This window comes from Xenopus tropicalis, chromosome 3, assembly GCF_000004195.4.
Source record: "Xenopus tropicalis strain Nigerian chromosome 3, UCB_Xtro_10.0, whole genome shotgun sequence".
NCBI classification, from domain to species: Eukaryota; Metazoa; Chordata; class Amphibia; order Anura; family Pipidae; genus Xenopus; species Xenopus tropicalis.
In genome coordinates this window covers 5165047-5192926 of record NC_030679.2, presented here as the reverse complement: position 1 = coordinate 5192926, position 27880 = coordinate 5165047, and the positions used below count along the sequence as shown (strand labels likewise).

General features: G+C 49.9%; 2 protein-coding genes across 6 annotated transcripts in view; both read right to left on the bottom strand.

Annotated features, from left to right (window-relative positions):
• Positions 1-355: 355 nt before the first annotated feature.
• sinhcaf (SIN3-HDAC complex associated factor) lies at positions 356-8841 on the bottom strand. Of its 2 annotated transcripts, none has more exons than XM_002941602.5 (6): positions 8681-8841; positions 3585-3738; positions 3322-3421; positions 2410-2530; positions 2177-2327; positions 356-2071 (listed from the first exon to the last, which is right to left on the bottom strand). In XM_002941602.5, the coding sequence occupies exons 2-6, from the start codon at positions 3710-3712 to the stop codon at positions 1924-1926; spliced, it is 648 nt and encodes a 215-aa protein (XP_002941648.1). In that variant the 5' UTR covers positions 3713-3738; positions 8681-8841; the 3' UTR covers positions 356-1923. The 2 variants fall into 2 exon arrangements, with proteins under 2 accessions (XP_002941648.1, XP_004912509.1); XM_004912452.4 differs by lacking the exon at positions 8681-8841 and adding an exon at positions 6090-6193.
• A 3009-nt stretch (positions 8842-11850) lies between these two features.
• dennd5b (DENN/MADD domain containing 5B) overlaps positions 11851-27880 on the bottom strand; it is a 63435-nt gene continuing 47405 nt past the window's right edge. For 3 of the 4 annotated variants that reach the window (XM_031897714.1, XM_031897715.1, XM_031897716.1), the window contains 13 exons: positions 27657-27788; positions 24957-25109; positions 24670-24748; positions 24479-24560; positions 20641-20769; positions 20438-20559; positions 18934-19079; positions 17217-17335; positions 16923-17110; positions 16458-16540; positions 16097-16223; positions 15280-15454; positions 11851-14705 (listed from right to left, as the gene is read on the bottom strand). In XM_031897714.1, coding sequence (XP_031753574.1) covers positions 14522-14705; positions 15280-15454; positions 16097-16223; positions 16458-16540; positions 16923-17110; positions 17217-17335; positions 18934-19079; positions 20438-20559; positions 20641-20769; positions 24479-24560; positions 24670-24748; positions 24957-25109; positions 27657-27788 — 1719 coding nt within the window. In that variant the 3' untranslated portion in view covers positions 11851-14521. 4 annotated transcript variants of the gene reach the window in all.

Genomic DNA, 27880 nt, shown 5'->3' with positions numbered 1-27880 from the left:
TTTCCCTTTAACCCTTTCCATACTCGCTCACAGATCCACCAATGAGTATATTCCCCCTTCCACCTCGGTTTGGAGAGAAAACATTCAGATAAAGTACGGGCCAGGAATCAGCGTGGGACGGGCCCTCGGGGACACAGCTGGACGGCTCCTCGGAGACTATGTTTTACCAGGTGGGGTGTAAGTTATTTACAAAAGCAAGAACCACAGAAATCCCCTACAGGGGAGGTTTATTCAGTTGCACAAGGCCCAAGCTGTAGGCGACGGTGCTCATTGGGCAAATCCAGGCCTATCAGCAACACTGAGTGCAAACACCGCCCCCTGCTGGCAGCCCCGAACACAAACACACAGATATATATATATATATAAAGTTTATTGTAGGAAGAATAATATTCCTTATACAGAAACTACAAAATCTTCATGATAAAAAAATCCATGTATAAACATGAGCGTCGGAAATCTCACACGGAGATCAACAGGTTAAAAAAAAAAAAAAAGATTCAGGGGGGTCACACACTACCCCCCCCCCCCCCCCGAAACAATTCCCGGGCTTCCCAGGATCCGGAAAGTCCTATTTAGCTGCCGAAACACGATGAGCCGAACCGTAACGAGGAGGATAAAGGGAATGGAACAAGTATAAATTAGATTCCGATAAACCTTAACGAAGCTTCTTCATTTGGCAGAGACTCCTCCCCTTTCGCCAAGTCTGAGCGGTGCCCTCTGCATAGCGAGGAACAACATGGCTGCCATGAACCCCTCTGGGCAACAAACAGTTAAACCCTACCCCCCCCCCCCCCCCCCCCCCCCAGGGCCAGTTCAGTTTAATATCTAGTATGTTACAGAATGCCCTATGCTAAGCGTCTTTTCAATTGGTCTTCTCTTTACAACATCCAAGGGGGCAGTTAATAACCCCAGCAGATGGGGGGTTCATTCATTTTTAGTATTTTATTCAACCCACTGCCTGGGTGCTAGGGCTAACTGGACCCTAGCAACCCCATGGCTGCAGCAATGCCAAACTGGGCAGCTACTGGAAAGCAAGGGTAAATAATTAAAAACCCATATAGAGTGAAGACCAATTAAAAAAAGGCTTAGAATATAAATACATTATAGTAAAAGGGACAAGAAGACCCTTTAATGAAACTTGGGGTTCATTGCCCCGTCTCCCCCTTTACAGAACAGAGCAGGGGGCATTTAAGTCCCCCAATACCCCATTATAGCTGCCCTTCTGATGCAAGACAAACCTGCCCAGTAATCCCCCTATATACAGGCAGGAAGGGCACATAGTACCCAAATGTAGGATTCTGATTGGAGCACGTTCCTGCATCTGTAATTAGCTTGGCTCCACCTACCAGGAGGGAAGATTGCTCTTGTGCCAAGTCTCACAGTGACCCCTTAAGGGGTGGAAGGAAGGGATTAAATCCAATAGCAATCAGACTCACTGCTGCCCCCTACAGGGAACTTAATGATAGTGACCCCCCCAACTAATGCTTTACTGCATAGTTAAAGAAACAGGCACGGAGGAGACTCCGCCTCAAAAAACAAACTGGCGGCACAAAGGAAATGTCATATTTACACCCACAAAAATACTCTCATAGAAATGCATAGACTTCAGTTACAAATAAAAATAGTGGCCTCGGCGTCAGTATTATACACATACAATATAAAAAATACTAGCCCATAGCTTATGTACACGAGTCCGCTCATCTAGTCAGTACGAGGAAAGGAAAAAACCGTATCACCCACGGGCAAATCTCTTGCTGCCCCCCCCCAGGGCGGGTAAGAGCCATAATATATACGTTAAATATATTATATATCTACATACAGTAGGAAACTGGCATCGACAGGGGGAAAAATAATAAATTGCAGCGAGTTCTTTGGCAGATGGGCCCCAAAGCCCTCACCCCCCCAAGAAACACAAATTCTCCTTTATGTCGGTCTGAGCTGCTGGGGGTCCACGGGCTCCGTTTGTTGGGTCTCCGGCTTCTTATTGGAGCAGCAGGGTTTGAAGAGCTGAGCGTCGATGAGCAACTCCCCGTAGCGGCCTTCATAGACGATCCCACAGCACACCTTCTGCCTGCAGCGAGAAGATTAAAAACTTGTAGTTCCCCTTTAAAAGGTAAATGACAGTTGAGGCGCTCCATCTAGTGGCGATCGGGTAGAATGCATCCCCAAAACTCACCTTTTCCAGTAGGTGGGGTCTAGGAAGGAGAAGCCGGAGTGGGTGCTGGGTGCAGCCCTCAGCTCCGTGTCGGTGTCGGTATCGGAGTGATTGCTGCAGGAGGAGGAATGCTCTGGGGAGGCGCTGGATGCAGTGCTGTGGGCTCCGGAATCTGCATTAGGCATAAAGGGGAAGGTCAGACGGAGAAACACCACTTTGCAACATAACTCAAGTTATGGGGGGTCCCTACTTACACAGACTGCTCTTCAGCTCTGCCCCCTGCTTGTTCTGCAGTCTCCGAGAAGCAAAGGGTCGGATCTTTTTGGGTCGCACCCGCATCGCTTTTAGATTCGGCCCTCCCCGGGCATCGACCACCTGTGAATACAAACTAGAATTATACAGAGAAGGAATGTTCTGGGCACACAATAAGCTGTACCCCCATACTGTACTGTCTAAGGGAAACACTATGGCACCCCCTACCCATATGTATAAATACAAATATACAGAGAGGGAATGTTCTGGGCACACAATAAGCTGTACCCCCATACTGTACTGTCTAAGGGAAACACTATGGCACCCCCTACCCATATGTATAAATACAAATATACAGAGAAGGAATGTTCTGGGCACACAATAAGCTGTACCCCCATACTGTACTGTCTAAGGGAAACACTATGGCACCCCCTACCCATATGTATAAATACAAATATACAGAGAAGGAATGTTCTGGGCACACAATAAGCTGTACCCCCATACTGTACTGTCTAAGGGAAACACTATGGCACCCCCTACCCATATGTATAAATACAAATATACAGAGAAGGAATGTTCTGGGCACACAATAAGCTGTACCCCCATACTGTACTGTCTAAGGGAAACACTATGGCACCCCCTACCCATATGTATAAATACAAATATACAGAGAAGGAATGTTCTGGGCACACAATAAGCTGTACCCCCATACTGTACTGTCTAAGGGAAACACTATGGCACCCCCTACCCATATGTATAAATACAAATATACAGAGAAGGAATGTTCTGGGCACACAATAAGCTGTACCCCCATACTGTACTGTCTAAGGGAAACACTATGGCACCTCCTACCCATATGTATAAATACAAATATACAGAGAGGGAATGTTGGTTAATGTGTGTAACTGACGTACATGATTCCAGTTCTTCTTGGACCCATTGGGGAGTTTCTTCCATCTTTTCACCAGCAGGACACAAGCATTACAGATATCCCCCGTGCGGCTTTCATGAATCCTAATAGAAGAAGAGGCAGCGTTAGTGTTTCACATGGGGGGGGGGCTCATGTTCCAGGGTAAGAGAAAGACCCCTCAGCAGGTAGGTGGATATAATCCCTCTCGTTGCGCTGCAGTTGTGGGAGGATACACAGCTCCCCCTGCTGGCACACACAGGTACTTACCCAAAACAGCTCTGGAAGTCGCCCTCGTAGCGCCGACTGTCGGTGAATCGGGAGCTGGAGGATTTGGCTTTGCAGATGCAGCAGCCCCGGGAGCTCCGGTAGGTCTTGGGCTTGTAGAACCCAATCATCTTCTCTTACAGAATAGTGCAGGCAGCTGCCGTGATACAGAGGGGAGAGCAAACGGGTCAGGGGGGGCGGGAAGTGAATGCCCCAGATGGGGCAAAAGACAAAACATACAATCACTTTCAAAGGGGGACACAGACCGATCCCACTTTGTTCTATTCTATCACATTGTATCACATTGTATCAATCACACTGTATCACATTGTATCAATCACATTGTATCAATCACATTGTATCAATCACATTGTATCAATCACATTCCTACTGCTAGCAGTTTTGTACCAAAGGATATTTATCTTTTTGGGGGGTTGGTGGGGGAATACCCCTTTAATAGGAAAAATTAATAAAGGGGAAGCTCATCATAGCAACATTTTTACACAATTAGCCTTCATTTTTGTATGGTTTTTAAGCCACTATCTGGTTGCTAGGGCCCAATTTACCCTAGCGACCAAGCAGTGGTTTAAGCAACAGACAACAACATGAATATAAGAGGAACAGAAAGAAGTCATAAAAAGCAACAATAACTGATCTGTAGCACAAAGCAAACATTTTTGGTTGCCGGGGTCACAGTTACCCCCCCCCCCCCTCCCATTCGAAGCCAGAAAAATAGAAGGGGCAAAAAAATGAAGACCAATTAAAATATTACGAACCATTAGACATTCTATAACATACAAGGCACTCTATGGTCAGGTTATTCCTGTTGGTGGAAACATTTATTTATGGAGATGGGAAGTATTAACAAAGGTTAAGGACCCGCAAACAGCCTTCCCATCAGCCCCTGCCCCAGTGAGCTTACAATCTAAGGTCCCTATCCCATTCCCATCAGTCCCTGCCCCAGTGAGCTTACAATCTAAGGTCCCTATCCCATTCCCATCAGCCCCTGCCCCAGTGAGCTTACAATCTAAGGTCCCTATCCCATTCCCATCAGCCCCTGCCCCAGTGAGCTTACAATCTAAGGTCCCTATCCCATTCCCATCAGTCCCTGCCCCAGTGAGCTTACAATCTAAGGTCCCTATCACATTCCCATCAGTCCCTGCCCCAGTGAGCTTACAATCTAAGGTCCCTATCACATTCCCATCAGTCCCTGCCCTAGTGAGCTTACAATCTAAGGTCCCTATCCCATTCCCATCAGTCCCTGCCCCAGTGAGCTTACAATCTAAGGTCCCTATCCCATTCCCATCAGTCCCTGCCCCAGTGAGCTTACAATCTAAGGTCCCTATCCCATTCCCATCAGCCCCTGCCACAGTGAGCTTACAATCTAAGGTCCCTATCCCATTCCCATCAGCCCCTGCCCCAGTCAGCTTACAATCTAAGGCCCCTATCCCATTCCCATCAGTCCCTGCCCCAGTGAGCTTACAATCTAAGGTCCCTATCCCATTCCCATCAGCCCCTGCCCCAGTGAGCTTACAATCTAAGGTCCCTATCCCATTCCCATCAGCCCCTGCCCCAGTGAGCTTACAATCTAAGGTCCCTATCCCATTCCCATCAGCCCCTGCCCCAGTGAGCTTACAATCTAAGGTCCCTATCCCATTCCCATCAGTCCCTGCCCCAGTGAGCTTACAATCTAAGGTCCCTATCCCATTCCCATCAGTCCCTGCCCCAGTGAGCTTACAATCTAAGGTCCCTATCCCATTCCCATCAGTCCCTGCCCCAGTGAGCTTACAATCTGAGGTCCCTATACACAAGGGCCAATAGTACGAGGAGCCAGCTGACCCGCCTGTATGATTTGAGGGCATGGAGGAAGCCAGGGGGCCATCGAGCACTCTGATCAGATGGCTGAAGAGGACAAGCCCACTCTGTATTAGCGCCTGACCCCCCGGGGTCCCCAGAGCAGCCATTCTAAGATGGTCACTTTCCCAAAAGAAATAACTGAATCAAAGGCAACAGCACCACCCGCAGGACAAATGGCCACTGAAAGGTCCTGGCAGGGAAACTCTATACAACTTTGAATTCAAACCTTTGGTGAGTGTGTACCCATGATGCACTGCTAATCCATTTACCCAGAATTCTCTAGTCTCAAAGAAGGGAACTATCACAACTGTGTCCCTCAGCCAAAACTCATGCATGGGTTAATTTCCCCTTTAATGGGGGTCTGTACAAGCAATGCCCAATAAAGTGCACTCAGATCAGCAGGGATCTATCCAGTCTCAGTAACAGGTTGCCAGCCCATAACTAGGCCAGTTACTATCACTGGGGGGCCAATGGGCAATACAATAACATTAGACATGACCCCCCTATAGAAATAAGAGCCCCCCAGCACCCCAATCTTACTGGGCCACTTCTAGATAAGAGGCACAAACTGCCCCGGATAAGAGCACTTCTCTGAGTTACTGTTACCCCCCCCCCAAAAAAAGGCATCAGTTGCCCCATGCTCCCACTCACCTTTGCCCCCGGGGGAATAAGCAGATAAATCCGATGGAGTTGCCAGGGACCAAACATAGAACTAAACAAATCCGGTAGTGAATCTGCCCCAGTAACATACCCTGCGGTGGGCGGGGCTATAGGGGCATGGGGGGGGGGGGGGGGGTGTTGTGTCTACGTGCAGCTTCCTCCCCCCCCCCCCCAGCCAAAACACCCCTCCCCCTCCTACATGCGGTCTCCCAGCCCGAACCCCCAGATCGGCAGCATGAGTGTCGTACATTGCGCCAACAACTGGCGCTACAGACGCACAGGGCTGCACACTAGCGCTACAGACGCAGAGGGCTGCACACTAGCGCTACAGACGCACAGGGCTACACACTAGCGCTACAGACGCACAGACTGCTACTAATAGCGCTGCACGTCCAGCCCGCACACCGGGGGGTTAATGTCACAGCCGGGTGTCGGTACGTGACAGTCGTGCAATTACACTAGTGCCCGGCACTCTGTATGGGACACAAGCGCCACAAAAAGCCCAACACTCACTGTATCACTAGTGGCGCAAACGGGCCCGTCACTAAGCGACACCGAGCTGATCAGCGCTGGGCACATACACAGCTCCAATGCCCTCTGTGATGCCACAGGTACCACCCAGGTAACTATAGGGCTGGGCACCCTGTCCCCCCCATACCCCACAGGCTGGAGGGCACCCTGTCCCCCCCATACCCCACAGGCTGGAGGGCACCCTGTCCCCCCCATACCCCACAGGCTGGAGGGCACCCTGTCCCCCCCATGCCCCACAGGCTGGAGGGCACCCTGTCCCCCCCATGCCCCACAGGCTGGAGGGCACCCTGTCCCCCCCATGCCCCACAGGCTGGAGGGCACCCTGTCCCCCCCATGCCCCACAGGCTGGAGGGCACCCTGTCCCCCCATGCCCCACAGGCTGGAGGGCACCCTGTCCCCCCCATACCCCACAGGCTGGAGGGCACCCTGTCCCCCCCATACCCCACAGGCTGGAGGGCACCCTGTCCCCCCCATACCCCACAGGCTGGAGGGCACCCTGTCCCCCCCATACCCCACAGGCTGGAGGGCACCCTGTCCCCCCCATACCCCACAGGCTGGAGGGCACCCTGTCCCCCCCATACCCCACAGGCTGGAGGGCACCCTGTCCCCCCCATACCCCACAGGCTGGAGGGCACCCTGTCACCCCCATACCCCGCTGGAAGGGACCCCGTCCCCCCCATACCCCACAGGCTGGAGGCACCCCGTCACCCCCATACCCCACAGGCTGGAGGGCACCCTGTCCCCCCCCATACCCCCACAGGCTGGAGGGACCAGCCCCCCCCCCATACCCCACAGGGCTGGAGGGACCAGCCCCCCCCCCATACCCCACAGGCTGGAGGGACAGCCCCCCCCCCATACCCCACAGGCTGGAGGGACCAGCCCCCCCCCATACCCCACAGGCTGGAGGGCACCCCGTCCCCCCCATACCCCACAGGCTGGAGGGCACCCCGTTCCCCCCCCATACCCACAGGCTGGGGGGCACCCCCGTCCCCCCCCATACCCCACAGGCTGGAGGGCACCCCGTCCCCCCCCATACCCCACAGGCTGGAGGGCACCCCGTCCCCCCCATACCCCACAGGCTGGAGGGCACCCCCGTCCCCCCCATACCCCACAGGCTGGGAGGGCACCCGTCCCCCATACCCAAGGTGGAGGCACCCCGCCCCCCCATACCCCACAGGCTGGAGGGCACCCCGTCCCCCCCATCCCCACAGGCTGGAGGGCACCCCGTCCCCCCCATACCCACAGGCTGGAGGGCACCCCGTCCCCCCCATACCCCACAGGCTGGAGGGCACCCCGTCCCCCCCATACCCCACAGGCTGGAGGGCACCCCGTCCCCCCCATACCCCACAGGCTGGAGGGCACCCCGTCCCCCCCATACCCCACAGGCTGGAGGGCACCCCGTCTCCCCCCCATACCCCACAGGCTGGAGGGCACCCTGTCCCCCCCATACCCCACAGGCTGGAGGGCACCCTGTCCCCCCCATACCCCACAGGCTGGAGGGCACCCTGTCCCCCCATACCCCACAGGCTGGAGGGACCAGCCCCCCCCATACCCCACAGGCTGGAGGGACCAGCCCCCCCCATACCCCACAGGCTGGAGGGCACCCTGTCCCCCCCATACCCCACAGGCTGGAGGGCACCCTGTCCCCCCATACCCCACAGGCTGGAGGGACCAGCCCCCCCCCCCATACCCCACAGGCTGGAGGGACCAGCCCCCCCGGAGCAGCCACATGGCCTCGCTGGCGGCGCCAAGCTAGTGCCACTCACCCCGCTACAGAGACACCGGGGCCCCCCAGCCCGTATGTTACTCCCCCCAGCAGCCCCGGCCCTGCAGCCCCCATAGTAGCCCCATAGGAGCCCATAGTAGCCCCATAGTAGCCCATAGTAGCCCATAGTAGCCCCATAGGAGCAGCCCCACAGCCGTGCGGTTGGGGATACAAAGTAACAGAGAGTAACAATGGGGCCGTGTAACGGGGTGTCGGAGCCGCAAAGTGCCGGGAAGTTCCCCGCAGGCACAGGGGGCAGTGTCAGGGCTGCCAGTCGCTTTCTTACCTCGGAACCCAAGTCGCAGGACACTCGGCACAGTCGCAGGTACCAAATCGCACTCCCAGGGGCCAGCGCTCAGGGGCCAGCGCCACACTCACAGCCGCACTGCGCAGGCGCCATTCCCACGCTCTTGTTCTACTCAATCAAACTCATTTGCATGGGCGCCCTGACGTCACCCTTCCCGCGTCTCCACTCGCCTTATTTGGAAGAAGGTCCGGGCGGGAAAAATCAAAAGAGGGGCGGGGCGATCACAACCATGGCAACCGGGGCTTCCAAACAACAAGGGGGCGTGGCAAAGGAGCTCAAAGACTCACAACAATGACGGTGATAGGCGCCAAGGCTGGAGTGGAAGGGATTTACAGGCTGTGATTGGTCGCTTGCCGGACTGGGTCAAGCAGATGGCGGCGGAGGGAGATTTCACAGCTATAGGAAACAATGGAGCTTCCCATAGATACACACTGACAGCTGTTGTTTGTTTTGTCTCTAATTGGGTCAAACCAACTTCACCGTGTCCTACATCTTACAACTCCCAGAATGAGTAGTAACTTCTCAGCGGAGAGGCTGTCTGGGGAGGATGCTGGGAACTGTAGTTCAGGAGCAGGAAGTCTGGGGTCCCATTCTGATGAGGTTGAGAGTTGCAGTCTGACAACAACTGGAGGGCCACAGGTTGGCTATTTGCTGTGTACTCAGCCAATGTAATGTGCCCAAGGCTAAATGCCCAGTGGGGCAACTACCAGGGGCCCAGGGAGTGCAACTGCCCCTCCTAATCTGCCCTGATACTAATACTATACCCAGTGCATCTCTATAGGGCCCTGCTCTGTAACCTCTAGCCCGGGGATGTGGCTGAACTACAACACTCAGCATTCTTCAACCAATAATCAAGAAGCAGGACATGCTGGGAGTTGTAGCCTAGCAACACCTGCTGGCCCATGGTTCAAAGACTGGGCTTTAGGCCACCGGCCCACCAGCCAATACTGCTTTGCCCATGGTTTGGGGCAAATTGCCCAAAGCTGCCCCTCCTTACCTGACATGAACATATACAAGCCAGTTCCCAAGATGGCACTGCCTCCCATAGTTCTTAAAGGGTTAAGTTAACTTTTAGTATGTTATAGAATGGCCAATTCTAAGCAACTTTTCAATTGGTCTTCATTTTTTTCTTTTTATAGTTTTTGAGTTATTTGCTTTACTCTTCTGACTCCAGTTTTCAAATGGGGGGTCACTGACCCCATCATCAAGTCAAATTGCTCTGTAGGGGTACAAAGGTATTGTTATTGCGAGTTTTTGTTACCCCTCTTTCTATTCAGGCGACCTCCTATTTATATTCCAGTATCTCATTCAAATCAATGCACGGTTGCTAGGGTATCTAAGACCATAGCAACCAGATTGCAAATACTGCAAACTAGAGAGCTGCTGAATAAAAAGCTCAATAACTAAAAAAACGCAAACAATAAAAAAATGAAGACTAATTGCAAATTGTTTTTAGAATATCACAGGTGAACAGCCCCTGTAATGCCCAATAGGTGGGATTCTGCTGGGCTGCGCCATGTACTTTCTGGGGGGGGGGGTCACAGATTTTCCCACTGCAGACGCCGGTGATGTTTCTGTATCTCAGACTTTATTTGTTTTGCAGAATGTGAAAAGGAAGCGAGTGACTGCGCCTTGAGAGCGGATGAAAGGACCTGCAGGTAATCGGATACGCGGCGCATTCCTTGGATTCCTTGTGAGCAATGAGATTTACTGTGAGTATTCAGGTGCCCAACACTGCCCCGTCCCCTCCTCCCTGATACCTGCACTCAGGGGAGTATAGTATCCCTTATAATACATGAGTGATACTCAGAGTTCCCTGTATAACTCAGCCTGCAGCCTTGTGCCTTTATATGGGCACAGAACCCCTCAGTGACTGCTAATATCCTTATCATTTACAGTAGGGGGTACATTATCCCTTATAATACATGAGTGATACTCAGAGTTCCCTGTATAACTCAGCCTGCAGCCTTGTGCCTTTATATGGGGGGCACAGAACCCCTCAGTGACTGCTAATATCCTTATCATTTACAGTAGGGGGTACATTATCCCTTATAATACATGAGTGATACTCAGAGTTCCCTGTATAACTCAGCCTGCAGCCTTGTGCCTTTATATGGGGGCACAGAACCCCTCAGTGACTGCTAATATCCTTATCATTTACAGTAGGGGGTACATTATCCCTTATAATACATGAGTGATACTCAGAGTTCCCTGTATAACTCAGCCTGCAGCCTTGTGCCTTTATATGGGGGGCACAGAACCCCTCAGTGACTGCTAATATCCTTATCGTTTACAGTAGGGGGTACATTATCCCTTATAATACATGAGTGATACTCAGAGTTCCCTGTATAACTCAGCCTGCAGCCTTGTGCCTTTATATGGGCACAGAACCCCTCAGTGACTGCTAATATCCTTATCATTTACAGTAGGGGGTACATTATCCCTTATAATACATGAGTGATACTCAGAGTTCCCTGTATAACTCAGCCTGCAGCCTTGTGCCTTTATATGGGGGGGCACAGAACCCCTCAGTGACTGCTAATATCCTTATCGTTTACAGTAGGGGTACATTATCCCTTATAATACATGAGTGATACTCAGAGTTCCCTGTATAACTCAGCCTGCAGCCTTGTGCCTTTATATGGGCACAGAACCCCTCAGTGACTGCTAATATCCTTATCATTTACAGTAGGGGGTACATTATCCCTTATAATACATGAGTGATACTCAGAGTTCCCTGTATAACTCAGCCGGCAGCCTTGTGCCTTTATATGGGCCCAGAACCCCTCAGTGACTGCTAATATCCTTATCATTTACAGTAGGGGGTACATTATCCCTTATAATACATGAGTGATACTCAGAGTTCCCTGTATAACTCAGCCTGCAGCCTTGTGCCTTTATATGGGCACAGAACCCCTCAGTGACTGCTAATATCCTTATCATTTACAGTAGGGGGTACATTATCCCTTATAATACATGAGTGATACTCAGAGTTCCCTGTATAACTCAGCCTGCAGCCTTGTGGCTTTATATGGGCACAGAACCCCTCAGTGACTGCTAATATCCATATAAAAGGACAAATAGAATACCACAGGCTTTAGTTCCCCTTTAAAGAAATCTTTAAATAAATAAAGAGCAAAGAGATTTTGTAGCAAGAAAAAAAGAACATTTTATTATGAGGGAAAGCAGTTACATTGAACGGATTTCGTAAGAAAAAAGGAAAGCAAACCTACTCTGCTCCCCCCTGTTTATTTGAGCCAACAGGGCAGGCAACACAGGGGGCAACAAGGCGGCACTCTTGCCCCGGCCTTTGCCCACGATGCAGACGTCGGAGAGCAGGTAGTTTTACAGCAAACCCAATACCTAGACATTATGTTGGAAATGCCAAGGGCCAGTGTTAGGGAGGGGCCCGGAGAGCATTGGCCCCTAAGCATCAGAAGGGGCCCCGGCTACGAGTCCTTAGTAACAACTGTTCATTCCGATGCTCATTAAACAACAGCAGGAGGGTCGCAGGGAGAAAATACCCCAATAATGTCACATTCCCCCCCTCCTGCATTTCCAGGGGGCCCCCCCTCCGTAGCCCTGGGCGTGCAGCTAAAGTGCATTTATTCAGAATACTTTGCAGTAAGAGCAAAACCCAGTGGATATGCATTCAGTAGTTCAACACAAGCCCCCCCCCCCCCCCCCCCCCCCCCCCCAAAAGAAAAACCCCAACAAAAGGCATTTAATGTAACGAGTCTCCGGCGCCGCTGATCCAAACAACAGAACCTTCGAAAAGTAGCACAAAGTAATAATTAAAGGTACAGTGTCTCGTAATGCAGCCAATCAGAGATCATTCCCAGCGCATTCCCAGCAGTCATTAAAGGAACAGTACAAGGTCTCATTCAGGCTGAGGGGGAGCCATGCACGAAGGGGGGGGGGCTCAGTAGTACCGGATCCAAGCGAGTGGGGATAACTATAGATACAGTGTAACCGACAGCCAATGGGATGGGCTTCTCCTCCAGAATAAAAGCAAAATGCCCTATAATTAGAATACTGCAACGGGGATTAAAGGGCAAGTCATTTTATTAGAGAACAATATATAATTCCCGCCCATGGGAATACAAAGCAGCAGTTTATATGCAATTGGCCACTCGATAGATGCTTAAGCCTCTGCCCATTGGTCATGGGATCACTGGGGTGCACATCCCCCTGTGTAACCCCCCTTCTTCCCAATGTGATTGGGTCAGTCCAACAGATCCGATCTGAAGCTAGCAGTGTTTCTTAAAGGGGAAGTTCACCCCTTACACAGAAGCCGACAGCCAACCAGGCAGTACCATGGATATTACAGTACATTGTGCCAATACTTTGGTGGACTACTATACCCATAATGCTCAGCTAGACAAGCATGTAATAACCCGGAGGTTCTACGATGTTCCAGAACACAGAGACAGACAGCTGTTACCTCTGGAACAGAGAGGGGAGAGTTAATACTGATAACAGGGCCCTAGAGACCCAGTAAAAAAGCTTTAGCCATCACTGTCTCTTTAAGAATCCAACCCTGCTGATACTGGACTACATCTCCCAGCATGCTTCAAACCCCCCGATTAATACAAAGGTTTATGTTCCCCTTTAGACAACTGCAGCTGTAGTTGAACTAGAACCCCCACCGCTAGAACCAATGAAAAAGGCAGGAATGGACCAATCGTCTTACTGCCTGGTCACGTGACACTGAATGTCTCTGCTTAGCCTTACAAGGGGTAGTTCATCTTAAACTGAAATTTTCGTATGATATAGAGCATGAGACAATTTGCAATTGGTCTTTATTTTTTTTTTAATGATTTAGTCTTTTGTTCAGCAGCTCTGCAGTTAGGAAACTATAAAAAATAAGAAATGAAGACCAATTGAAAGTTGCAAAGTTAACTTAATCCCACAATGCAATGAAGACCAGTTTGGTGCAAATATAGTAACCCACTGCAGCCAATCAGATGCTTCCTTTCAGCCAGCTCAGCCCCATAGGCAGTTACACTGAGATGAAACACTTGCAACAGCTCCTCTGCAACTCCCGGCACCCTGAAATGGGCGGGGAGTGTCCAGCAGGAGGAGGGGCTGCACATTTAAACCTTTTGATACGTTAAATAAAATAATCAAGTACAATGGGGGGGGGGACCTCGGATTAGGCATTTTACATTCACAAAAAATATATATATTATATTAATATACAAGACGGCCATCGTGAGACTACGGCTTAATACTCTCAGCGGTTTCTGACAACATAAATTAGGGAGAAAAATAGCAATCCCGGGTTTTTGAGGTATTTTTATCACTTTCGTAGGGTCCCAGGCAGCTTACCTTTAGGCCATACCAAGTACATTATATGGGGGGGGGGGTATGTTCTAAAGGGAAAGCATTAGGCATCTTATAGATAAAGGGCAAGTAACTCAGCTACCAAGATCCTCACAGGCGAGCAGAGGATGCTGGGAGTTGGAATACAGTCGGAAAAAAGGGAAAAATCCTTGGAATTCCACCTGGTAATTATAATGTTATTTTTTTTTTTTCTTCTTCTTCTTAAAAAAAACTACAGCAGTATTTACACACACCACAGGAAAAATACTCTATTGTACTAAATATCTGATTCAAATTTACTATATGACACTGCAGCGTTGCCCCCAGAGCAACAATACTGAGTTCCGCGCGCTCCGGGTGTGCCTTTTAATCCGGAACCAAATCCCAAGGTTCTGAGACTAGAAAGGAAGGGGGGGGGGGGCGTCTGAAGCACTTGGTTCCCACGAGCGTCGAGGGGTGCCCTGGCCAACGGAGAGGTTCAGAAGCAAACAAGGGTTAAACGTCGACGCCTTTAACAAGGGAGCCCTCCAGCACGATGTTGAAATCCTGTAAGGTCTGCAGCACCCGTATGAGCGAGTTGACCGTCATGGGGTCTCGGAGAAGGGCGTTCTCCTCGTACATCCTGGTGATGGCCGGGCACTCAGCCAGCAGGGGGATCCAGAGGGCCAGTAAGTGATCCCTGCAATGAGCCAATAGGGACTGAGTATTTAACCCTTCAGTGTAAAAAATAAACCAATAATCATATTCTACCCCTATGGTGTAAAATAGACTATAGTGTAAAGTACAGACCCCAGGACTCTGGACTGGGCCAGCGGGACACAAGGAAAAAACCAAGTGGGCCCCACCGACCCAGACCAGAATGGCACTAACACCCCCCAACACTTTTGTAGCCCCCCCCCCCCATGTCCTGTTGCTCAGGCACTTGGATATCTCCAGATGGGACACAAGGAAAAAAACCATGTGGAACCCAACCGACCCAGACCAGAATGGCACTAACCCCCCCTGCACTAACACCCCCCAACACTTTTGTAGCCCCCCTTCCCCAGCCCACCTCCCAATGTCCTGTTGCTCAGGCACTGGGATATCTCCGGACGGGACACAAGGAAAAAAACCAAGTGGGCCCCACCGACCCAGACCAGTATGGCACTATATCCCCCTGCACTAACCCCTCCCAACACTTTTGTAGCCCCCCCCAATGTCCTGATCCTAAGGTACTGGGATATCTCCGGACTTGGGCACCTTAAGCCACGTACCTTGCCCCTAGGCAGACCAAGAGCTGGAATTTCCCATCTTTTCCAATGTGCCGGGGGGCTGCCACGATCGCATTCACGTAGTGGCAGAAGGTCTTGCAGGACGACCTCGGGATCAGATGATCCGCTTCACCGTCCCCTATTTGGTCGGTAGTTTCAAAGTAAGCCACGGCCTTCTCTGTGGATATAGAATAGTTACATCACATTGCTGCAACATGCTCTCTTTATATTAAACCTGCCAATAAATCTGGGTGATTTGTTGGCAATATTTATTGCCCCATGCATGGGCCAATTACCTGCTGACTTGGTCTGAAGGGACCAGTTATATCTGCCCTGGTTTGGGCAGTAAAGTGCTAAAATCAAAGAGGCTGCACTACACTTCCAGGACCTGTAGGTGGCAGTATAAGCGCCCAATAACCACAGAATTACAAAGCTGAAGCCCAAAGTGGCAGCTTAATGGTCCGATTTTGATATTCCTGGCTGTGAGTGAGAGCGGAGACTCGCTGGGCCCGGCCAATTCCGCAGCAGAGTTACGTAGCCAAAAATAGCTGCATTAGCCAATAGTGAATCATCAGTCCTCGGTCTTTGTCCTACATTAATGTAATAGAGCAGTGTCCGGCCATTCGCAGCAAAGGACGAACACTGGAAATGGAATGGGCTTGTATGGGGGGGGATTGGGAGCTATTTCCCTGGTGGGGAGAACTTTAACCCATGGTGTCCTGTGCCTCATAGTGATTGGACAACAGGAACTAAGGCATAAAATATAAGATACACAAAGACCAGTTCACAGTTAAACCCAATATATTCCATGCGTTTGTACCTATGAAGTCCCAGATGAAGACGCTTTTCTGGAATATCCGAGCGGATTTGAATCCGTGGTGAAAGAGCTGCTCCAGAGCCGAGACGAGGCCACTCTCTCCGCACAGCAGGACGGTCAGGCTGCCTCTCTGCAGGGAGATAAAGGGATGAGAACCTTACGTGGATTAGATGGTCTGTAGCCATAAGAATAGCTGCCATAGGACACTAGGAATTCTCAAAGTAGCCAATGGTAAGAACCGCAGAAGGCTCAGTTGTCCTACATCTCCCAGAATCCCTTGTAAAACACAGAGCAACTGTTTAACACGTGGAGCTGAAATTCTGGGTCTCCGTGTACAATAACCGACAGTATACAGGGGCCGTACCTCTTTCTCAGGTTTGTGGAAATGTTTCACTATGTTGTTTATGGCTTCTCCGATACCTTCCTGGATCTGCCCAGCATTTGGTTCTGCAAGAAACAGGGCAAGTGTTATTAGATAGACACATTGCCATAGTGTTGCAGCCCAGCCCAGTAACTGGTTTAGGGGTTCCCTGCTCCTCCCCTTCTAAGCTTCCATCAGAGTGTTCTAGTCGTGTTCTAGTCCCACCCACTGCTTGCGTTACTGACTTCCTGCCTCTTTCCTATAAGCTTCCATCAGAGTGTTCTAGTCCCACCCACTGCCTGAGTTACAGACTTCCTGCCTCTTTCCTATAGGCTTCCATCAGAGTGTTCAGGTCCCACCCACTGCCTGAGTTACAGGCTCCCTGCCCCACCCCGTTATCTTCCATGAGAGTGTTTTAGTCCCGCCCACTCCTTGAGTTACAGAGCCCCTCCCCCTTAACAAACGTACTGATATTTTTTCCTGTAAGGGAGGTTATGCTTAGTCTGCGCGCCACGGTGGGAGATTTCTGCTGGGGAGGGGTGCGGCTTTGTTTCCCAAGATCATCATCCGACGTGGGGGTTATCAGTTCACCAATCAAAACTCTTTCTAGGCTCCCGTCATCTACCCCTTTCCCCAGCCAGCGGCCACACGGGAACCTTAACGACAGAGAACAAATCATACACTGAACGGCAGACAAGATGGCGGCTGCCATGATGAATAAGTCAGAAATAAAGGCTGATTATTGGCTTAATGATTCCCTACTTGTACGTGTGTCCCGTGATCTCACTTCGGACCACGACGCAGTCGACGAGCCACTTGGCCAAAAGGCCGGAGTTGTCGTGACCCAGCTGAACTGTAGTCATTTTGCCCAAATTCTGGCTCTGGAAGAGAAGCACAAGATTAAACCCTTTGCCCCGATCACCCCCGCCTGCGCCATTACTGTACATAGGGCCCAGGGAACGGCCATCATGGATGTTTCTAACTAGCCAATCATTCTATACACAGACTGGTTTCCATGCCAGGGTAAGGGATAATACCCGACTGGGCCAGTGGGACACCAGGAAAAAAAACCCGGTGAGTTCTGCCGACCCAGACGCAATCCCCACCGGCTCAGCTGTTGCCATTGGCCCCCCGCAGCCCTCTCTCCCCCAATAGCGCAAAAGATTGTGAGCAGGAGGGTGGGGCTGGAAGTGGGTGAGCAATCTGGGGGGGGGGGCTGTGGGCCTCGCACACCCCAAGTTGGAAAGACTATTTTTAACCTGTACATCACTACAATATGCCCCCGGCCCTTTATTATCATGAGTTGGGACCTGTGCTTTCCGCCTATTGTTTTAATTTAGAAAATAATAAATATATATATATACTTTTTTTATTTCTTGCTCTAAACATGGAAGTAAAACCACTTTCACTTTCCAACTTCCTGGTTCTGCCGAGTCACTGTTTGCGGAGGAGAAGGTAGTAACACAAATAACCAGTGCACAGCTAAAGGTCCCCATACACAGGCCGATTCTAGCTGCCGATATGGGTCCCTTAGTCAGATTCTGCAGCTTATCAGCCCGTGTATGGGCACTACCGACGGCCTGCCCGACCGATATCTGGCCTGAAATCGGGCAGGTATCGATCGGGCAGGTTAGAAAATCTAGTTGGATCGGGGACCGTATCGGCTCGTTGATGCGGTCCCTGAACTGACTTTGCCTATACCCATCATTATAATTCGATCACTTGGCCCCAGGGCCAAACGACCGAATTAGCCTGGATTCTCCCGATATCGGCCACCCGTAGGTGGGGGATATCGGGAGAAGATCCGCTCGCTTGGCAATGTGATCTGAAGGTCTGTGGCCACCTTAAGCCAACTGTATACAGATCTGCAGAGCCTAACGAAAGGCTTCTGGTTTGTACCAAGCTCCTTACAGGGGTGGAGAAGGGTAGAATGAAAAAAAAAATGACATTTAGGAATCGACAGGATACAATTTTGACACAAGTGGTATTTATTGTGTAAGTGCCGTGTAAGCATTCCTACTAACCAGTCATTCTGCTGATCAGGGAGGACACAGAGAGGAAACGCCATACTGCCTAGCAGGCATTCCTGTGCATTATAGTGACCCCCCCCCCCCGAATGCCTTGCCTACTAAGCGCTTCTGTGTAACACTAACCCTGCGGGGAAAATGGATCTCTGGCTTTCCAGTGTTTGTTGTACTGTTAGAAAGTGCAGGTTTTAGAATGGCTATTTGGGTGTCACCTTGGGTGGCTGCCAAGTCAACCAGTCCATCCTCACCGGGATAATGGGAAACCGCTCCATCCTTACCGGGATAATGGGAAACCGCTCCATCCTTACCGGGATAATGGGGAAGCCAATGGGTCTTTCAAGCCATATGACATGATGAATTAACGGAAAATTCAGGGCCACATCTAATAAACCCAGGTTGCAGGGCTAGACTTCTAGCTGGGAACCCCGCCCCACCCTGCTGTCGTCACCAACCTCAAAGGTCATCTCCAGCAGGTTTTTGGGAATCTGCATGACCCCGGTGTCCCCCAGCTCCCCCGACACACAAATCCACGGGTTGGACGTGGTGATGGCGTTGCTCAGTTTTTTGATGGGGATGATCACAACCCTGTAAGGAACCACTGGAACAGAAAGGCAACCTTTATATATACATTCAATGTCATGGAATATGGTACTTCTTCAGGTATGGACTCCCTGCCCCTCCCCCTGTGTAAGCTGCCATTAAGGATTTCTAGTCCCGCCCACTTCTTCAGGTATAGCCTCCCTGCCCCTCCCCCTGTGTAAGCTGCCATTAAGGATTTCTAGTCCCGCCCACTTCTTCAGGTAAAGCCTCCCTGCCCCTCCCCCTGTGTAAGCTGCCATTAAGGATTTCTAGTCCCGCCCACTTCTTCAGGTATAGACTCCCTTGCCCCTCCCCCTGTGTAAGCTGCCATTAAGGATTTCTAGTCCCGCCCACTTCTTCAGGTATAGCCTCCCTGCCCCTCCCCCTGTGTAAGCTGCCATTAAGGATTTCTAGTCCCGCCCACTTCTTCAGGTAAAGCCTCCCTGCCCCTCCCCCTGTGTAAGCTGCCATTAAGGATTTCTAGTCCCGCCCACTTCTTCAGGTATAGACTCCCTTGCCCCTCCCCCTGTGTAAGCTGCCATTAAGGATTTCTAGTCCCGCCCACTTCTTCAGGTATAGACTCCCATCTCCTCCCCTGTGTAAGCAGCCATAAAAGTTTTCTAGTCCCACCCACTTCTTCAGGTATAGACTCCCATCTCCTCCCCTGTGTAAGCTGCCATTAAGGATTTCTAGTCCCGCCCACTTCTTCAGGTATAGCCTCCTTGCCCCTCCCCCTGTATAAGCTGCCATTAAGGATTTCTAGTCCCGCCCACTTCTTCAGGTATAGACTCCCATCTCCTCCCCTGTGTAAGCTGCCATAAAAGTTTTCTAGTCCCACCCACTTCTCCAGGTATAGACTCCCTGCCCCTCCCCCTGTGTAAGCTGCCATTAAGGTTTCCTAGTCCCACCCACTTCTTCAGGTATAGACTCCCTGCCCCTCCCCCTGTGTAAGCTGCCATTAAGGTTTTCTAGTCCCACCCACTTCTCCAGGTATAGACTCCCTGCCCCTCCCCCTGTGTAAGCTGCCATTAACGTTTTATAGTCCCACCCACTTCTTCAGGTACAGACTTCCTGCCCCTCCCCCCCGTGTAAGCTGCCATTAAAGTTTTCTAGTCCCACCCACTTCTTCAGGTATAGACTCCCTGCCCCTCCCCCTGTGTAAGCTGCCATTAAAGTTTTCTAGTCCCACCCATTTCTTCAGGTATGTACTCCCTGCCCCTCCCCCTGGGTAAACTGCCATTAAGGTTTTCTAGTCCCACCCACTTCTCGGTGATGACTTATGGGGTGCATTGATCTGCCTGTCACAGCCACTCACTGCTCTTTCCCAACATAGGCCGTTCGCCTGGCTACCCCCGATAATGTCTGAGGGCCACTTACTGATAGTGGTAAAGACGCTGGTGAAGCAGAAGTAATCCACGGCATTGAGAGACAGGAGATGGTAGAGAAACTGCTCCTTCTCCTCCTCGCAGCGGAGAAATGCGTAGCGCTTGTACAGCTTCCTGTAAGCGGGAATGAAGATCAACATGGCCGCCCCATGCATCTCTCAGGTAAGTTATAAAGCCACACCCCCTTGCTCTTACCTGGTGAGGGACTGATTGGTCAGAAGCTGCTTGAGGTGCTGAGACAGGAGCTTCTTCTCCAGGGACAACCGTATCCACCCGCGAGCTCGGCCCACGTCCGTCTTGATCTCACTCAGGTTCTGGATATGCCTGGGGGGGTAGAACACGGCTAGAACTCAGCTAGAACGTGGCTAGAACGTGGCTAGAACGCGGCTAGGATACTAATGAACACTGTTCCCCTATCAATAGTGTGATATATACAGTAAATAATGCATTCCCAATGAGAGGCCCCGATCATATTTGTATTTCTATCTATATAAATATTTGATAAGAGCGTCTAGATCAATAATTCATGGCTCGGCCCGTGGGTCCAGGTCAGTATGAGGGGCACGTCCGCACAGAACCCAAACTAACGATAGAATAGAGGGGTCTGATGGAGGAACAAAGGAAAGAGATCCAAAAAAAACATTTTGGCACAAAATAAAGCAATAAAGTGGCAGCCATTAGTATGCAGAGAGGCGCCTGGAATTAGCCGGCGGGTATGTAAGTCACACGTGGGTGCACTCAGCCAATTAATCCCACTGCTGAACTTACTGGCTTTAATCAATCCAATTTGTGTGCAATTTCAGGGATTTCTGCCCTTTGTGCCCCTAAATGTTCATTTGGGCTTTTATATATTAAATTAACAGTCTGTATCTTTCATACTAAATAGAATCTTTCATTAGTGGGAATAACCCAAACACACAGCATAAAAAAACCACAGCAGTCCTGCCCTGCTTTATGGCTGAGATTCTAGCTATCTGTATAACAGAGCATTCTGTCACAGTGGCACAGATCCTATCTGATCCCCCCCATTGTAAGCAGCAGTCCTGCCCTGCTTTATGGCTGAGATTCTAGCTATCTGTATAACAGAGCATTCTGTCACAGTGGCACAGATCCTATCTGATCCCCCCATTGTAAGCAGCAGTCCTGCCCTGCTTTATGGCTGAGATTCTAGCTATCTGTATAACAGAGCATTCTGTCACAGTGGCACAGATCCTATCTGATCCCCCCCCATTGTAAGCAGCAGTCCTGCCCTGCTTTATGGCTGAGATTCTAGCTATCTGTATAACAGAGCATTCTGTCACAGTGGCACAGATCCTATCCCCCCCATTGTAAGCAGCAGTCCTGCCCTGCTTTATGGCTGAGATTCTAGCTATCTGTATAACAGAGCATTCTGTCACAGTGGCACAGATCCTATCTGATCCCCCCCCATTGTAAGCAGCAGTCCTGCCCTGCTTTATGGCTGAGATTCTAGCTATCTGTATAACAGAGCATTCTGTCACAGTGGCACAGATCCTATCTGATCCCCCCCCATTGTAAGCAGCAGTCCTGCCCTGCTTTATGGCTGAGATTCTAGCTATCTGTATAACAGAGCATTCTGTCACAGTGGCACAGATCCTATCTGATCCCCCCCCATTGTAAGCAGCAGTCCTGCCCTGCTTTATGGCTGAGATTCTAGCTATCTGTATAACAGAGCATTCTGTCACAGTGGCACAGATCCTATCTGATCCCCCCATTGTAAGCAGCAGTCCTGCCCTGCTTTATGGCTGAGATTCTAGCTATCTGTATAACAGAGCATTCTGTCACAGTGGCACAGATCCTATCTGATCCCCCCATTGTAAGCAGCAGTCCTGTCCTGCTTTATGGCTGAGATTCTAGCTATCTGTATAACAGAGCATTCTGTCACAGTGGCACAGATCCTATCTGATCCCCCCCCATTGTAAGCAGCAGTCCTGCCCTGCTTTATGGCTGAGATTCTAGCTATCTGTATAACAGAGCATTCTGTCACAGTGGCACAGATCCTATCTGATCCCCCCCCATTGTAAGCAGCAGTCCTGCCCTGCTTTATGGCTGAGATTCTAGCTATCTGTATAACAGAGCATTCTGTCACAGTGGCACAGATCCTATCTGATCCCCCCCCATTGTAAGCAGCAGTCCTGCCCTGCTTTATGGCTGAGATTCTAGCTATCTGTATAACAGAGCATTCTGTCACAGTGGCACAGATCCTATCCCCCCCATTGTAAGCAGCAGTCCTGCCCTGCTTTATGGCTGAGATTCTAGCTATCTGTATAACAGAGCATTCTGTCACAGTGGCACAGATCCTATCTGATCCCCCCCCATTGTAAGCAGCAGTCCTGCCCTGCTTTATGGCTGAGATTCTAGCTATCTGTATAACAGAGCATTCTGTCACAGTGGCACAGATCCTATCCCCCCCATTGTAAGCAGCAGTCCTGCCCTGCTTTATGGCTGAGATTCTAGCTATCTGTATAACAGAGCATTCTGTCACAGTGGCACAGATCCTATCTGATCCCCCCCCATTGTAAGCAGCAGTCCTGCCCTGCTTTATGGCTGAGAGTCTAGATATCTGTATAACAGAGCATTCTGTCACAGTGGCACAGATCCTATCCCCCCCATTGTAAGCAGCAGTCCTGCCCTGCTTTATGGCTGAGATTCTAGCTATCTGTATAACAGAGCATTCTGTCACAGTGGCACAGATCCTATCTGATCCCCCCATTGTAAGCAGCAGTCCTGCCCTGCTTTATGGCTGAGATTCTAGCTATCTGTATAACAGAGCATTCTGTCACAGTGGCACAGATCCTATCTGATCCCCCCATTGTAAGCAGCAGTCCTGCCCTGCTTTATGGCTGAGATTCTAGCTATCTGTATAACAGAGCATTCTGTCACAGTGGCACAGATCCTATCTGATCCCCCCCATTGTACGCAGCAGTCCTGCCCTGCTTTATGGCTGAGATTCTAGCTATCTGTATAACAGAGCATTCTGTCACAGTGGCACAGATCCTATCTGATCCCCCCCATTGTAAGCAGCAGTCCTGCCCTGCTTTATGGCTGAGAGTCTAGATATCTGTATAACAGAGCATTCTGTCACAGTGGCACAGATCCTATCCCCCCCATTGTAAGCAGCAGTCCTGCCCTGCTTTATGGCTGAGATTCTAGCTATCTGTATAACAGAGCATTCTGTCACAGTGGCACAGATCCTATCTGATCCCCCCATTGTAAGCAGCAGTCCTGCCCTGCTTTATGGCTGAGATTCTAGCTATCTGTATAACAGAGCATTCTGTCACAGTGGCACAGATCCTATCTGATCCCCCCCATTGTAAGCAGCAGTCCTGCCCTGCTTTATGGCTGAGATTCTAGCTATCTGTATAACAGAGCATTCTGTCACAGTGGCACAGATCCTATCTGATCCCCCCATTGTAAGCAGCAGTCCTGCCCTGCTTTATGGCTGAGATTCTAGCTATCTGTATAACAGAGCATTCTGTCACAGTGGCACAGATCCTATCTGATCCCCCCCATTGTAAGCAGCAGTCCTGCCCTGCTTTATGGCTGAGATTCTAGCTATCTGTATAACAGAGCATTCTGTCACAGTGGCACAGATCCTATCTGATCCCCCATTGTAAGCAGCAGTCCTGCCCTGCTTTATGGCTGAGATTCTAGCTATCTGTATAACAGAGCATTCTGTCACAGTGGCACAGATCCTATCTGATCCCCCCCATTGTAAGCAGCAGTCCTGCCCTGCTTTATGGCTGAGATTCTAGCTATCTGTATAACAGAGCATTCTGTCACAGTGGCACAGATCCTATCTGATCCCCCATTGTAAGCAGCAGTCCTGCCCTGCTTTATGGCTGAGATTCTAGCTATCTGTATAACAGAGCATTCTGTCACAGTGGCACAGATCCTATCTGATCCCCCCATTGTAAGCAGCAGTCCTGCCCTGCTTTATGGCTGAGATTCTAGCTATCTGTATAACAGAGCATTCTGTCACAGTGGCAGGGATCATGGCTACTACAACACTTACCTCATGTCTTGGATGAGCGACACTCGTAGAGACGGCAAACTGACGCCGGTATCTGACTTCCTCCTGTCTGGCCCTGGGGCCGCTGCAAATTGGGAAAGGAATAAATTACCAGTTACAATAACAAACAGCGAGGCGCCAAGTTGAGGCGCCAAGTTATTCAGTCGTTGCTATACGCAGGGCGCGACAATTACTTGGCGACTCCGCTGTGCGCTCCAATCGCTCCTCTCTCTCCTGGAACTGAACCAGGTGCGACCACAGCGCCGACTTGCCCTAAAAATGGGGAAAAAAAAGCAAAGTGTTAAAATATTTCCTTTTACTTTGATATTATTAACCCTTTCAGTGGAGCAGACATTTTCTCATTCGCTATACAAAGAAACATGAGAAACCAAGAATCGGACTGCGGCCGAGTGTTCCACAATCCCAGTGGGTTATGTTCAGAACCGGATTCAGCCACATTGCAAATAACCATGAAATGTACCTGTTTAACAAGCAGGCCGTGACTCCATATTCTCTCTAACAGGTCACACAGGCTGGCAATCAGTGTGTTCTCTTCTAACCCAGTTATATTGGCCTCTCCGTGGCCCAACTCCACAGCTTCGTGGCCCATTTTTTCCACCAACATCCGCTTTGTCTAAGGGAACATAATTAGGAGTCACAGCATCTTAATATTAATTAGATATTAACATAAATATTACTAGAAATATGGCAAAAGCACTCACTTCAAATCCCCCCTAACTGGCCTTCAGGCTGGGCCCCCTTAGCCCATAACAAGGTTACAGATATATAGAAACATTGGGGTAACAGTCACCCCGCTATAGTTCCAGGGGTACCCAGGGCACAAATAAGCACTCACCCCAAATCCCCCCCTAACTGGCCTTCAGGCTGGGCCCCCTTAGCCCATAACAAGGTTACAGATATATAGAAACATTGGGGTAACAGTCACCCCGCTATAGTTCCAGGGGTACCCAGGGCACAAATAAGCACTCACCCCAAATCCCCCCCTAACTGGCCTTCAGGCTGGGCCCCCTTAGCCCATAACAAGGTTACAGATATATAGAAACATTGGGGTAACAGTCACCCCGCTATAGTTCCAGGGGTACCCAGGGCACAATTAAGCACTCACCCCAAATCCCCCCCTAACTGGCCTTCAGGCTGGGCCCCCTTAGCCCATAACAAGGTTACAGATATATAGAAACATTGGGGTAACAGTCACCCCGCTATAGTTCCAGGGGTACCCAGGGCACAATTAAGCACTCACCCCAAATCCCCCCCTAACTGGCCTTCAGGCTGGGCCCCCTTAGCCCATAACAAGGTTACAGATATATAGAAACATTGGGGTAACAGTCACCCCACTATAGTTCCAGGGGTACCCAGGGCACAAATAAGCACTCACCCCAAATCCCCCCCTAACTGGCCTTCAGGCTGGGCCCCCTTAGCCCATAACAAGGTTACAGATATATAGAAACATTGGGGTAACATATAGTTAAATACTCAGGAAATCAGTATAATGTAAAGATTTAGTTTTCAACTTTAGGTCTCTCTCTTTTGCTAATAACCCAGAGGAAAGGAAAGGGTTAAAGCTCGGTACCCTGGGCGCCCCGCTCTTTATGTGCAGATTAATAGACATGAAACCCTGGCGCCATTTCAAGAGCCTCTCACTCTGACGGCCGCTGGGGAGTCCCAGGCACATCAATACGGTCACTAATTCATCTCCTTCACACAGAAACCATTTAAAACTGAACGACCAGGGTAAGGGCGTCTCTTTATCACATCTTGTCATTTTATATGTCAACCTCAGCGGTCATAAACATTTTTCACAGAAATTTTATTTTAAATGAATTAGTGTCCAGTTAATTTTAAGCAGGAATATAAAATAAAGAGAAATCTGCTGCCATTGCAGAACTACAGTTCCCATCAGCCTCAACAACTTCTGATATCCTTACGTATTATAAGAGATATAATACACGAGTGATACTCAGAGTTCCCTGTATAACTCAGCCTGCAGCCTTGTGCCTTTATATGGGGGGCACAGAACCCCTCAGTGACTGCTAATATCCTTATCATTTACAGTAGGGGGTACATTATCCCTTATAATACATGAGTGATACTCAGAGTTCCCTGTATAACTCAGCCTGCAGCCTTGTGCCTTTATATGGGGGGCACAGAACCCCTCAGTGACTGCTAATATCCTTATCATTTACAGTAGGGGGTACATTATCCCTTATAATACATGAGTGATACTCAGAGTTCCCTGTATAACTCAGCCTGCAGCCTTGTGCCTTTATATGGGCACAGAACCCCTCAGTGACTGCTAATATCCTTATCATTTACAGTAGGGGGTACATTATCCCTTATAATACATGAGTGATACTCAGAGTTCCCTGTATAACTCAGCCTGCAGCCTTGTGCCTTTATATGGGGGGCACAGAACCCCTCAGTGACTGCTAATATCCTTATCATTTACAGTAGGGGGTACATTATCCCTTATAATACATGAGTGATACTCAGAGTTCCCTGTATAACTCAGCCTGCAGCCTTGTGCCTTTATATGGGGGGCACAGAACCCCTCAGTGACTGCTAATATCCTTATCATTTACAGTAGGGGGTACATTATCCCTTATAATAAATGAGTGATACTCAGAGTTCCCTGTATAACTCAGCCTGCAGCCTTGTGCCTTTATATGGGCACAGAACCCCTCAGTGACTGCTAATATCCTTATCATTTACAGTAGGGGGTACATTATCCCTTATAATACATGAGTGATACTCAGAGTTCCCTGTATAACTCAGCCTGCAGCCTTGTGCCTTTATATGGGGGGCACAGAACCCCTCAGTGACTGCTAATATCCTTATCATTTACAGTAGGGGGTACATTATCCCTTATAATACATGAGTGATACTCAGAGTTCCCTGTATAACTCAGCCTGCAGCCTTGTGCCTTTATATGGGGGGCACAGAACCCCTCAGTGACTGCTAATATCCTTATCATTTACAGTAGGGGGTACATTATCCCTTATAATACATGAGTGATACTCAGAGTTCCCTGTATAACTCAGCCTGCAGCCTTGTGCCTTTATATGGGGGGCACAGAACCCCTCAGTGACTGCTAATATCCTTATCATTTACAGTAGGGGGTACATTATCCCTTATAATACATGAGTGATACTCAGGGACTTACCTTCATACGACATTCTTTTAATAATCCTTCAACAAACTTGGAGTTAGTCTGAGCAATAACCGCCGGGGAGAGATCAGATAATTTCGGTTGCCTGACAGTTTTGCCCAGACTCCTGGCTTCCTGCATGTATTTCTGAAAAGGGGAAAATACACAATTATTAGCATTTCACTCCAGCTCCCAGACAGGAGGTGCATCAACCCAAAACAAGGGAGTGATGTGAGTAC

Coding starts and splice junctions, on each gene's coding strand:
- sinhcaf (XM_002941602.5), bottom strand. CDS start 3,712: ATGATTGGGTTCTACAAGCCCAAGACCTACCGGAGCTCCCGGGGCTGC. Junction 2,531..3,321: donor CCAAGAAGAACTGGAATCAT/GTACGTCAGTTA, acceptor TTGTATTCACAG/GTGGTCGATGCCCGGGGAGG. Junction 2,328..2,409: donor AGAGCTGAAGAGCAGTCTGT/GTAAGTAGGGAC, acceptor TGCCTAATGCAG/ATTCCGGAGCCCACAGCACT.